Source organism: Arachis duranensis, chromosome 1 (genome assembly GCF_000817695.3).
Source record: "Arachis duranensis cultivar V14167 chromosome 1, aradu.V14167.gnm2.J7QH, whole genome shotgun sequence".
Lineage (NCBI taxonomy): Eukaryota > Viridiplantae > Streptophyta > Magnoliopsida > Fabales > Fabaceae > Arachis > Arachis duranensis.
The window spans coordinates 4283249-4296232 of record NC_029772.3 but is presented as its reverse complement, the minus strand read 5'-3'; the positions used below and the strand labels follow the sequence as shown (position 1 = coordinate 4296232).

Genomic DNA, 12984 nt, shown 5'->3' with positions numbered 1-12984 from the left:
CATTTCAACCTTTAATCATGTCTCTTCCCCTCTCATTACAAGCACAAGAGTAACCAAAAGAGGAAACGAACCTGATTATGGCCTTTGAGAAGGGACCTAACAGCTGTGTGAATATTAAGCACTCTAATGTTCCCTTGCTTCAACCCATAGCAAATGTAAGACTTGTTAACAGCTATTTGCCTTCCAAGAACCAAGTTAGGATCCGAACCATATTTCGTTATCGGCGCCACCTCAAGCTGCGGCTGCACCTCCCCGGGAAGCCTCACGTCCACGTCATACACCACATGGTCCCCCGCCAGGCGCCTCCCTCTCGGCACCTTACTGCTCGCCACGCGATTCAGCGCAGCTGCCGCAGCGTTCGCGGCCGATAACATCCCCATCGAGGAGATAGGGGCGGAAGCTGAAAGCGGTTGAGAAGATTGTTGAGGCAGTTGCGGTGGCGGTTGCGGTTGTTGTTGTTGTTGTTGGTCGTGGTTGGTGAGGAGGGCCATGAGGCGGGCGCCTCTCAGTCATATGGTTTTTTCGATCTCCCTCAACCAAATTCTTCTTATCTAAGCACCTGAATTGTAATTTTTTTAATGGAAAAATAACAACAAAGATAACTTTAGTATATTAGACACAAAAAACACTATTTATATTTGAGCATGTCACTCGTTAAACCTTAAAGTCAAAATAAAATAGTATCTAAAATTTAAAAGATAATATATCTAAAATTCAAATATCGAAGGGTGGTTGTTGTTGTTGTTGTTGCTGCTGCTGCTGGTGTTGGTGTTGGTGTTGTTGAGGGTGATTTGGGGAAGACATCATTTCTCAGATTGAAATTTTAGGGATTTGAATCTGATTGGAATGGAATTTGGGGGGAGGGAAAAGAGAGCAAAATTGATTGTTGCTGTTGGTGTTGGAGAGTGTAGTGTGTGATGTGAGATCTGCTATGGTGGGAAAGAGGAGGAGAAGAAGTGAGATCTGAAACTGAGATGTTTCGGTATATTGGGAATTACAAAGAAAAAAAAAAAAGAAGAAAATGAGAAAGGAGCTAGGGATTTTTGTTCTTAATTCTTTCTTCTGACTGTTCATTTGTTTTTGCCATTTTTCTTTTATGTTCTTTCATAAAATCGGAAAATAATTTTTACATGTTTGTTTCTCATGGGTATAAAAAATTAGTACACAACAGATTTATACAAATATTTAATTATATATTACTACTCAATAAATAATTAAATATAAATAATTTATATTTGTTAAAAATATTTATATTAGTGTATAATTAATATTTCAATTATCTTATAAAATGTTTACTTAAATTCTCAGATAATAATTTAATATTTCTATCACTATGGAGTATGGACAAACGTAGAATTCTTAAACCCCTTCTCAGTTTTTAAAGTGTCAATACTCATTTTGTGAAAATTAAAAGGTGACCACAAATATTTTTTTTTCAACCTTCAATTATTTTCACTTATAGAAGAGTTAATTTTTTTTGTTTGAAGTTCAATGGAGAAGAAGAAGACGAAGAGATTAAAAGAAAGAGGTGTAACATTTTAATTTTGTTAGAATTTTCAAACCATATTATTTAGTGTCTTTTTTAACGCCAAAACATATACCGTGTCATTTTAGTATGTCCATCATGACAAGAATTGAGCCACATTAATAAAATGACATTGAATTTTGGTGATAAAAGATATACAAAAAATTATATTAATGCACTTTTTTATCTAAAAGACTAAATTATGACAATTAAAAATTAAAAACTAAATTATGACAATTAAAAAATTAGAAACTACATCAATATAATTAGCTAATTTCTGAAATTAAAGTGGGACTTACTCCACTTAATAAGTTAGTAATTACTAAAAAGTTTAAAATATTATTTATATATATGATTATTTAAGTGTTTTTAATATTTAATCTTTTTATTTTCTCGTGAAATATAAGGATAAAAATCATTTAATTAACTAAATTTCTTATAACAATAAATTTTTGTTTGCACTATTTTAATTTAATATATCAACTACTATCTATTTTAAAAAATTTGAGTTGAATCAAACATTCTTATTACGATAATATAATAACTGATTTGGATGTATTAAGTTATTAAAATATATATTTTTTATTTTTTAACATATTTAACAAATTAAAAAATCAAAAACTCAAAAAAATAAAAAGAACTCTTTTTAAAAGTTAAAATTTACAAATTTTTTATTAAAAAACATTTAACATAACAAATAAAAATATAAAAATATTTTTTATTATTTTTTCTAAATATAAATAATGAATAAAAAATATTTTTTAATTTTTACATAGAATATTTAAATATAAATTATTTTTAAAATATATTTTAACAAAAAAGTCACTTAAATTTTTTTTAAAAGATCATCCAAAATACATATTAAAATATAAATATACATTAAAAATAAATAAAATTACATATATATTTATACACAAATATATTAATGGTTGATTTTAATGATTAATTTTAATATATAAATAATATTTTTAAAAAAATAAATTACTTAAAAAAATTGCTTTTTTAAGAAGCTCGCCCACTTGACCGGTTGATCCTAAAAGCACACTTTCCGTGTCTTCTAAGTTATAAGCATTCGGCCAAAGCCTAGTCATTCGATAGTCTTCTCTCTCTTCGAGTCTTTGCACCTTCAACAACGGTTTAAAATTGAAAATAAAAAATAAAAAAGTAAAAAATAAAAAATAAAAAAATTAAATATTAAATACATAAATATACTAACCTTGAATTTTTTTTAATAATCTTCTCGTGCGCAACAACAAGCGTTTCGTAATTCGAAATTCGTAACACAAATCTAGTGATAGAAAGAGAAACAGGCGACTTGTGAGTTGTGAAAGATGAAGATCACTGTCATGACTGCTGATGAACAAATTCTCACTTTGGATGTCGATCCTCACGAATCTGTAACCATCAAAGATCTCATCTTTGCCTTTCATCTTCTCCTTTCATATCACTTACTTTTTCATTCTTTCTTTCATTCATTATTATTATTATTATTTTTAAATTCTTGGTTTCTTTTTTCGTATGTTAATTGGTAGGTGGAAAACGTCAAGGCATTGCTGGAGGTTGAGGTGAGTTTCATTATTTCCCAGCTTTTTTTTCCCCCCAAAATTTGATTCTGCTTAGGTGGGAGCAAATTTTTAATTTAGGAATTCTGCGTCTCTCTGAGAGTTTTATTTTATTGTTTGATGAACAAAATCTCATGTGAGAGTTTGCTGTTATTGATTCTTGGCATGGTGTTGATGGTTGATTCATGTGTGCAATGAGATGATGGATCTTATATGAGTTTAGTTTTTTAGTGTTGTTTTTAACTCTTCTTGGCACATTGTTTTTGTGGTTGGATTTCTTATTGTTGTTGTGTTGGTTTTGGTGCTAAAACTTGCCCTTATGAGAAGACAAGTGTCCCTATTCAGCAACAGCAACTACTCTTCAATGGGAAGGAGATTAGGAATTCTGACAAGTTAAGTGCCATAGGCGTGAAGGATGATGATTTGCTTATGATGGTCTCCTCCGGTGGTGGCAGTGGCAGCAGCGGCGGTGCTGCTAGGTATGACTCTTCATTTATATTACATGTCACTATTAGGAGATAATACTGAGAAGTGAGAACTTCAGTAGAGGACTTTCCCTCCCAGACATGTGAGATAGGAAAGCTATGCTTTGTTGATTTTCTTTTTTATTTTGCTTTTGTATAGGGATCCCTTATTCCCCAATCGTTATCCTTCTCCTCATCTTAATGAGATTCTTTTTTTATCAAAAAAGAGAAAGAAAAAATGTACTGAGAACTTCAAACTTTACCTTTTGTTTTACGTGGTAGCTGTCCTATGCGTTTTTGCTGGCTTTCGAAGTTGTCACACAGTAGGAATGCCTTCTGCGTATGGTATAGTTGTTCTTGGGGTTTAAGTGTGAAGTGAGGCTGTGGTTGGAGACTGTCTCGGGATAGAAATATAGAGAAGTTACATTGTTTAGGCACTTGAAGATAGAGAAATAATGAGAATTTGAGATTCATCTGGAAATAAGGATGGAAGATGTTTAGGCACTTGAAAATAGGCAGTTGCCTGCTGGAGAACTATTTAAATATTATCCTATGAAGCTTGCCTTTGTCCTTTGACTTTTGTATTCTTTATTTGTGGATATATATACACTTATTTGAAATGTAAACTATGAATAACTTGGTAAACTTAACATGATAAATTTAAATTATTTCAGTGGAACTGCCAATGAATTGAGTTTAAATGCCGATGGATCCGCTGTAAACCCCAGTGCTTTCCAGCAGCACATAAGACGTGATTCTAATTTGATAGGTCAGCTCTTTCAGGTAATTCAATGTTTCTTTGAGTACAAAGTTTGTTCATTTTTCTTTATCAATATTTGAAGCATATACATCATATGTTACTCTTATGATTACTAAATATAGTGAAGCACATTCCTTTGTTTCTGTTTAGTGGTGTAGAATTTCAGATTTAAGTGCAATTATATTTTAATTTTCAAATCACTTGATTTATTTTGGACAGTTTGAATCACTTGATAGGCTTGCTTGTTCTTTGATTTTATGTTGATCCTATTTTTAATGGAACATACAGAGCGATCCGGAGTTGGCGCAAGCTATTCTTGGGAATGATCTTAACAGATTGCAGGAAGTTTTGCGAATGCGTCATCGCCAAAGGGAAGAACTACAGCGTCAGAAAGAAGAAGAGCTTGTAAGTTTCCTGTATGGTGACCATATTTTCTTCCATTTGCCGAATTTTCTGTTTTTGCTCGACATACTTCTATTGGTATACTTTGTTCCTAAATTTGTTTGACTTCCTTTTACTAGGCTCTTCTCTATGCGGATCCTTTTGATGTTGAAGCCCAAAGAAAGATTGAAGCTGCCATTCGCCAAGTTAGTTCCTTTTTTAACGCATGAAGTGCATTATATAATGCTCGTCTTATGATGATTAATGTTGACCTTATAACACATTTCACAGAAAGGAATTGATGAAAACTGGGCAGCTGCATTGGAACATAATCCTGAAGCTTTTGCTAGAGTGGTATGTACAGAATTTTAACTTCTGTTTTACATGCTACTAGCCAAGATTATCGAAGTAAACTTATAGTTTTAGGTCCCCAATCAAGTTTACAAGTAATCTCTTATGAGTTCATGAGTTGATTTTAGGTGAACCATTTTGATTACCATGTTAATAGCTTCATTGTTATGCATACTAAAGTGCTTTTTCATGTAATTTTTCAGGTTATGCTCTATGTTGATATGGAAGTTAATGGTGTCCCACTGAAGGTAAGCGGCTCATCACAACGAATGCATTCTTCATAATGTTCAGTGTTTTATATCTACACTGATCTAGATTCTATTTCTGTTAGCCTCGATGCTTCAATTATTATTTTCTGATAACATTGATTTTCACTTTGTTTGCAGGCATTTGTGGATAGTGGAGCCCAGTCTACCATTATATCAAAAAGTTGTGCTGAGCGCTGTGGGTATGTTAATCTGTTCAACTAGATTGTGCATCCAAGACTTGTATAATAACTGTGGTATGATGATTTAACTAATTAGGTAGCACATTTGAATGGCTATAAATTTACTTTACTTCAACACTGATAGATAGATGGACAGATAGATGATTAATGAGGGAAATAAAATTCTTAATTCCTTGTTGTATTATGTTCTAGATTATATTGTTTTATAAGTTGCCAGATATTAAAATATTATGTTTTAGATAAGTTTTTTAATAGTCACATTATCTTCCAGATTGTTGAGACTCTTAGATCAGCGATACAAAGGTATTGCTCATGGAGTTGGTCAATCAGAAATATTAGGTCGAATACATGTAGCTCCAATCAAGGTAATCTTTTAACAGGACCAATATTGAAGTCATGTCTATTTGTTCCTGATGGTGTTTTCAGATAATGATATTTTGTTTAAATTCGATGTCTTGGTTTTTGTCATGGACATGGAGACCAATTATATTTGGTTATGTATTTTTCCTTTAAAAGCAGAACTGCAGATTTTTCTCTTTGGGTTATCCGCGCGACTTTTTTTGTTTAAATATTAATGTTGGTAATTATCTTCCTATATTGCGGTTATCCATTATATATGACTGTTTTATGCTATTGACTTTAGTGTGTTCATCGTAAGGGTGAAACAATATTTTACATGATTGAGTTTAAGCATGCAGATGCGTTAATGTCTCATGGTTTTCTTGTGAATATCTGTTTAGCAAGTGATTTTTCTCCACATGACCTCTCTGTGATTGTGTTAGTGATAGAGAAATCCTGATTTTTTATGAAGGACTTTGTTTCGTCGGTTGAGATTGATATCTTAATACACATTGAAATTACTGATCGTTGGCAGGTAAAGTTCCGGTATGTTTAATTCTAATATTCATTTTGTGCATTTGTTGTTGTTGTTGTAGATTGGGAGTATATTTTACCCTTGCTCATTCTTAGTTCTGGATTCTCCCAATATGGAGTTCCTTTTTGGGCTTGATATGCTCCGAAAGCACCAGGTATCGTCCTTGGTTGTAACCTTCGATATAGTTACTTTATGTAGCTGCTATTCTTACAATTTTGGCTCATAAATGCAGTGTATAATTGATTTAAAAGATAATGTTTTACGAGTTGGTGGTGGAGAAGTTTCAGTGCCATTTTTGCATGGTTGGTTTTCTAATCTCAGGATTTTGTAGTCATCCCATTTTTTCTCCCTATATTTTGCATGGCTCTTCTTTAAACTCAATCGAGTGGATGATTTGACAAGTAGTTAACCTTGTTTGTTCTGTTCAGAGAAAGACATACCGTCACGGTTTCTTGATGAGGAAAAGTTTAAGGAGGCTTCAAGCTCTGGCGCACAAGTAAGCACCCTTGAAGTTATAAGATTCTCCTTTTAAGCCATGTGTTTATTTATTTGCAAATGATATTGTAGAAAACAAGGTTTCTAATGAAATTTTAATAGAAGCTTCCCTTAGTTTTTTCTTTTTCTCCATAACGCATTTGATATTCATTTTAAACAAGCATACTCTTAATCTGCTTCAAGACATGGATTGCAGTCATTGTTTTAATAAAATTTTTAATTACTTTTTTTACCTTCAGGTTACATCAGGGGGCAATAATCCATCACCAAGGGGCCAGTCTTCTGGTTAGTACTGGGGATATTTTTGTAATTGTATAAAAGGAAAAGTCCCTTTTTTTAGTTTATATTTTATCTTCTAGCTTTAGATTTGAACAAACTGAATTTATAATTTTTATGTCTTATTTTGTACTTTTCAATTGACTAGTATCTCATTTAAATACAACCCGAAACCAGTCTTTTAAAAGCTTGCAATTTATTTCGACAACAATTATTTTAAGTATTGGAAAGCCTTTTACTTTTATACATTGATAAAGAGGTAGATGTCTAGATAAGTGATCTTTTTTTTTTTTCCCATCTCAAATTTCACTCTTCTAGACTTTGTCAAAAGGCTTAGAAACTTACCTATTTTATGATCTTCCAAAAACAATTTCAGGGGGAGCTTCTGGCGACAAGTCTAAGGTATGTTATGAAGCTTCAACCAGCTGATTCAGCTTTGTACTCTTCGTCCCTATCCTTTTCAAATCTTGTACTTCATTGTTTTCTAGTATAAATGTTTTCAGTTTGATTTTTGTTGCAATGGTTGCGTGCTCTCCATTGAGGTGCTTGCCTAAGGAAGCATCAAGTTAGCTTGCCTGTGTTGCACCCAAAACTCGTTGGGTGCGGCCCTTCTCGGATCTTGCATAATGCAGGATGTTTTGAACCAAGTTGCCTTTTTTCCCCTTTATGGAAGAAATTTGGAAATATGGACAAGTTTTTTAACTATCGTCATGTTAGTCCATAATGCAAAATGTAGTACCTAGAGCTTGTTTGGATGAGCTTATCTAAAATGATCCGTTTACCAAGTTTTTTCCAATGGAATAATTGCATCCACACAAACTCTTAGGATGTTTGATGAAATGATAAACAAGCAACCAAAGAAATCCCTTGTAGTTTTTTCCAATGGAATAATTGCGTCCACACAAACTCTTAGGATGTTTGATGAAATGATAAACAAGCAACCAAAGAAATCCCTTATAGTCTCAATTATTAGATAAACTTTATTCTACTCTCCCAAAGACCAGTTTCTGTTCTTTATATTCTACCTAGGACTTAATGGTGTCGTTTGATTCATGTAGCCGATCCACCTAGTGGGATAAGGCTTTTATAAATGTTTGTTTCTTAGACTATTCAAAGATATTTAAATAAAAACTTGGGATATAGCACTTCTGTTCTGTTCATAGACTGGATTTCGTGTAGTGAGATGGGGCTTAATTAATGTTGTTGGTGTATATTCTCTTAAATAATCTTTGTTGTTGCAGGACTCTGAATTTGAAGCCAAAGTTGCAAAGCTTGTTGAGTTAGGATTTGGAAGAGCTGCAGTAATAGAAGCTCTTCAATTATTTAATGGCAATGAGGAACAAGCAGCAGGATTTCTTTTTGGGGGCTGAAAGGAACAATTATTAGAAACGATTGATTTCAAATTTTAACTCATTCCATTTACAGGATTTATAAAATTGGAATTTTAGACCTGATGACATTTACTGTGAAATTGTTCATACTGTAATGGAAGTTTCTTTTTATTTGATAAACCAATTTGTGGATAACTATGTATCCTTAGTTTATAGGTTGAATGGGTCTAACCTTACAATGCTAAATGCGAATAAGGAAATAAGAATGCACCATTAAACCATTGCTTAGTTTCATATTCAAAGAGTGTACTCGAGACAATCCATGAGTAAATTGAAAGAGTAGTTATATCAAAAAGGAAAATATGCTGCTATGATGCTGGATTTGCATGGGTTTTTACTTTTTTTGTTGGATATAATGCAAATGATTTAAAACAGCATTTGAATGGTTAAAAAGGACTGGGATTTAATGGTAAAGACTAAAGAGCCATAAGTATGAAATAGCTAGTCCCAATAGAAGATTTGAGTTCGTTTGACCAAAATACTTAAACAAAACATGACAAAAATACCCAGAACATTCAACGAAGTTACCCAATAAATTTTTCTAGACCTGTAGAACATAAAATTCTTAACTTTTCAATTTCTACCCGAAAGCTGTATGACATGCCTTATTCAAAAACAAAAACCATTTCAAATTTCTGCTACCAAGAACACAAAAAAAAATGGAAAAAGATTGAAGAACCTTCGGAAATAACTACTTTATAATCGAACAAAACTTTACAGCTATTCCATTACACTTACAATTCTGATTTCAACTTGGACAAATAGCTGAATTAAACAAAAAGGATTGAAGAACTAATCACTTACCAAATAACTCATCCTCATCACACTTCATCTCATAATATAGCTATAGAATTAGACCCAAAAAAAATCCAGTATCATGACTAGGAAGATCAAAACCTCTCTGCATTTTGATGTTGGAAAATGACCCCAAAATGTGTATTTTGGTGTCAGCAATCACAATCCTTGTCTTAGTTGCATTTTCGATTGCAAACTTAGTTTTACCGCCTTTACCAGATAATCTTCCAATAGCGCGAGACAAGTGATCACCTCTAAGTGTCTTAACATCCTTGATCTCAAAGGACTCGACATAGAGTTCATCCATACGGAGTAGAGCGATGGCATCTATGACGTCGAAGCCCATCATGAAAGCATGGACAAAATCAGCACATTTTTGCAGGTTACTAATATCGGGTGTATCTGGCCTTGTCTTCAGTTCAACCTTCCGAGCCTTCAAATTCATGCGGATGTCAATTTTCATCTGTTCATATATGGGAGTATAGATGTCCATCCATGCTTTCTTGAGAGGGTTGTAGCGATGCTGTGGAACAGACACCTTCCTGAACTGAACCTGACCATCCGACATCTCATGAGGCTTCAAAGGCTCGAACTTTGGCTTTGGAGGTAATGGTTTTGCCTCAGAAGGGGGAGCTTCTACTTCCATCGAAGATAAAGCCATGTTTGACTGCATTATGCAACTGTTCAAAAGACCCCAAAAAAAAAGTAAGATGAATCTAAAGGTTCACGAGTAAGAAGACATAAGCAAAATCTACTCCAAGGTTTCCAGCCTAGATACCAACAGTTTGTAAACATTTAAGGGTATATTAAACAAATTTCTATCAGCATACTGATCTTTGCTATTACAAAATACACAAATTTGGACAAATATCAGCACAACCTTCTACTAACTCAATCCGCTAACATGCTAACACAGTTATCGACATACACACAACACATAAATCTGCCAAGACCTGAAGTGCCCTATAATGTTTTTATTAAAACAAAAAGGCAAAAAATCCCAAACTCAGAAATTCCCTATAATCATTTCAAGTTTAGGGTTGAGATCAAAGAAGTCAATTCGTAGTTTTTACTTGAACTCAGAAGATAGTGCAAAATCGTAATTTGAAAAACGAATTGTAAACATGACTCATAATTTATAAAATATATTCTACCAAAAAATAAAATAAAATAAATATATACTTTTTTACAAGAATAAACAAAACTAAGCCACCAACAAATAAAATGAACATAGGCAAATTTGAAATAAACTAAATCTTACATTCTAACTAGGGATAAGAAAAAAATAAAAAGGAACAAAAATCCAGTGAACAATGACATCTCAATAAACTCAGTATTATAATCCAATGTTCCAATTTTTCAGTTAAAAATCCAAACCCTAAATTTAGTTTCACAGCAACAAAATCTAACTCTACACCCAAATTTATCGATTGACAGAATCCAAACCCTAAACCTAAACCCAATTTCACGTTAAGAGAATCCAAATCCAAAACCTAAACCCAATTTCACGTTAACAGAATTCAAAACTTAATCTCAATTTCATAGCAATTTCATCAAATAAAAATCAAAACACATATATTCTCAATTAATAGAAAGTCAGAAACATCTAACTTATTGCAAGGCGGCCGGCTACAGAGCAGAGTCGTCGTCGGCTTCGCTGAGCAGAGGCGTTGCTGAAGTAGAGTTGCCGTCAAGTGAGCGGCGGCTGCGATGGAGGAAGGCCAGGGACGACACCGTGAGGGACTCAGAGAGAGGAGGTGGCGAAGAGCTGGAGAGATTGAGTGGAGAGGAGGCTCGTGCTCGTGTGATAGAGAGGCGCAGAGACTGTGATCTGGGGTTGGGGTAGGGTTTCAACTTTCAACATATCATATATATATTTATATATTTAAGTTACTAGAAAAAATAGATAAATGATATTTAATAAATTTTAAATAATTTATTTTTTATTTTATTTTTTATTTTAAAAGGTAAATTAGACANAATTAAAGTTTTAAAAACCGAACCAATCATCAAACCAATTTAGTTATTAATTTATTGGTTTATAGGTTCAATCGATTCGATTGTAGTTAAACGAAAAAATTGTTTTATAATAAAATAATAAATAAAATATAAATAAACACATTAAAACATAATTATAATTTATAAACTTTAAAATATCATCTAAATTAAAAATATTATATAAACTAAAATGTTATGATCTCATTCAAATACAAACTCAAAAAAATTAAGCCATCAGATATTGGCCTTGAACAGGAGGCACAAGCGGTTAGGAACTGGTCTGGAGCAATGCTTGAGCATAATGGGGGCATTCAACCATGACCTCCAATCAAATACTTGCATTTACATGAGTCCAACAGCTTCTCTGTAAGTATTAAGTTCCATAGCTCCACATCAACTTTATGTCATAATTAGCAATTTTATAATATAACTACATGAAGTTTGATCAATAATTTTATCCCTTGTAGATAGGAATTTTCTGCATGCCTCCTTCATCTGTTATTCCTCTGTATAATCATCCTGGAATGACAGTGTTCAGCAAGCTCTTATATGGATCAATGCATGTTAAATTGTATGACTGGATCGATCCCTCTACCCCAAATGATCCAGTTGAAGGATTGTTCTCTATGGTTTTCGCTGCTTTCATGTTAACTCATCCAATTTTTAGTTGGCCATACCTTGAAAAAAAAGTGTTGACTGTGGTGACTACACAACACTTGTTATTGAGGTAAGACAAGATGAAAATATGTTATCATTCTTCAATATTGTTCGTGGCTGCCAACTACTAGGGAAAAATATTAAAATCATTCACAACAATATATAATTGTCTAGGAACTGTAAACTGGCATATAATGTTATGATCACTCGTATGAATCTTGCTGTTTCTTTTTGGTATAAACACTGGTTTATTGGCTTGAGCTACTAGATATTTGCAATAGGGCTTGTCCTGTGAATTTATAGGCTTAGTAATATCAATATGCTTTGTCACATGGAATAATTTTGACTGAATTCTAATATATATTCTAACTATTGGTTTAATTGCCTTAGAATTCCTTTGTTCTTGTCAGTTTAGCCGCAACTTGCCTTAACTTGAATCTAGCTTTTTAAATTCTTATCAGATATCAGTTTTCTGAACTAAAAAAACTCACTCCTGTGATTGTTTCTTTAATTTGTGGTTGGGTAGCACAACAACAACATTAATATTTTTCTGCTTAGGAGATATGAAACTAAACTTGTGACTGTGATATTGCGATAGAGATAATTTGTTGTTAGCATGCCAAGTAATGGGCTAAGTTTATAATATCTTCAACTTTAAACTTTAACGACTAAAATAGTCTAAAGTTGTATTTGCATTTTTTGGGAATGGTTTTTCCGTTTTCTAAAGCTTTGTCAATTCAAAGAAATACTGTCTCAGTTATGTATGCTATTTTCTTTTAATATTTGTATAAATTTCTGGAGTAAGAGGTATATAAAGTTCTGCACTTATCACTTTAAAATGATTGGAAATGCTTGGTTTTTCATGTGAATCATTATCATGCCAATCAGAGTAAAAATATACCAATTTAATATGAATCAACCTTTGTAATTTATCTCTCACAAATGGACAGTATGTAGTTGTTTTGCTTAAATTAGAATCTTATTTAGGATTAGAGTTCTGATTTTGG

At 32.7% G+C, this 12984-nt stretch overlaps 3 protein-coding genes across 4 annotated transcripts in view; 1 reads left to right on the top strand and 2 right to left on the bottom strand.

The window, feature by feature from the left end:
* Positions 1–498, bottom strand: part of LOC110272363 (enhancer of mRNA-decapping protein 4) — a 28201-nt gene extending 27703 nt beyond the window's left edge. Inside the window, exon 1 of the mRNA XM_016076313.3 lies at positions 72–498. Coding sequence (XP_015931799.3) covers positions 72–491 — 420 coding nt within the window. The 5' untranslated portion in view covers positions 492–498. The remainder of the gene's footprint in view (positions 1–71) is intronic.
* Positions 499–2753: 2255 nt separating this feature from the next.
* Positions 2754–8662, top strand: LOC107458397 (protein DNA-DAMAGE INDUCIBLE 1). Of its 2 annotated transcripts, XM_016076632.3 has the most exons (16): positions 2754–2922; positions 3058–3090; positions 3415–3566; positions 4226–4334; positions 4600–4716; positions 4833–4898; positions 4984–5046; positions 5247–5291; positions 5430–5491; positions 5763–5856; positions 6427–6519; positions 6598–6667; positions 6794–6861; positions 7100–7145; positions 7513–7538; positions 8378–8662. In XM_016076632.3, exons 1-16 carry the CDS (start codon positions 2857–2859, stop codon positions 8504–8506), a joined length of 1239 nt encoding a protein of 412 aa, XP_015932118.1. In that variant the 5' UTR covers positions 2754–2856; the 3' UTR covers positions 8507–8662. The 2 variants fall into 2 exon arrangements, with proteins under 2 accessions (XP_015932118.1, XP_020990866.1); XM_021135207.2 differs by lacking the exon at positions 6598–6667.
* A 709-nt stretch (positions 8663–9371) lies between these two features.
* Positions 9372–11163, bottom strand: LOC107458475 (uncharacterized). Its single transcript, XM_016076757.3, has 2 exons — positions 10934–11163; positions 9372–10002 (listed from the first exon to the last, which is right to left on the bottom strand). Exon 2 carries the CDS (start codon positions 9993–9995, stop codon positions 9372–9374), a length of 624 nt encoding a protein of 207 aa, XP_015932243.1. The 5' UTR covers positions 9996–10002; positions 10934–11163.
* Between the last annotated feature and the right edge of the window lie 1821 nt (positions 11164–12984).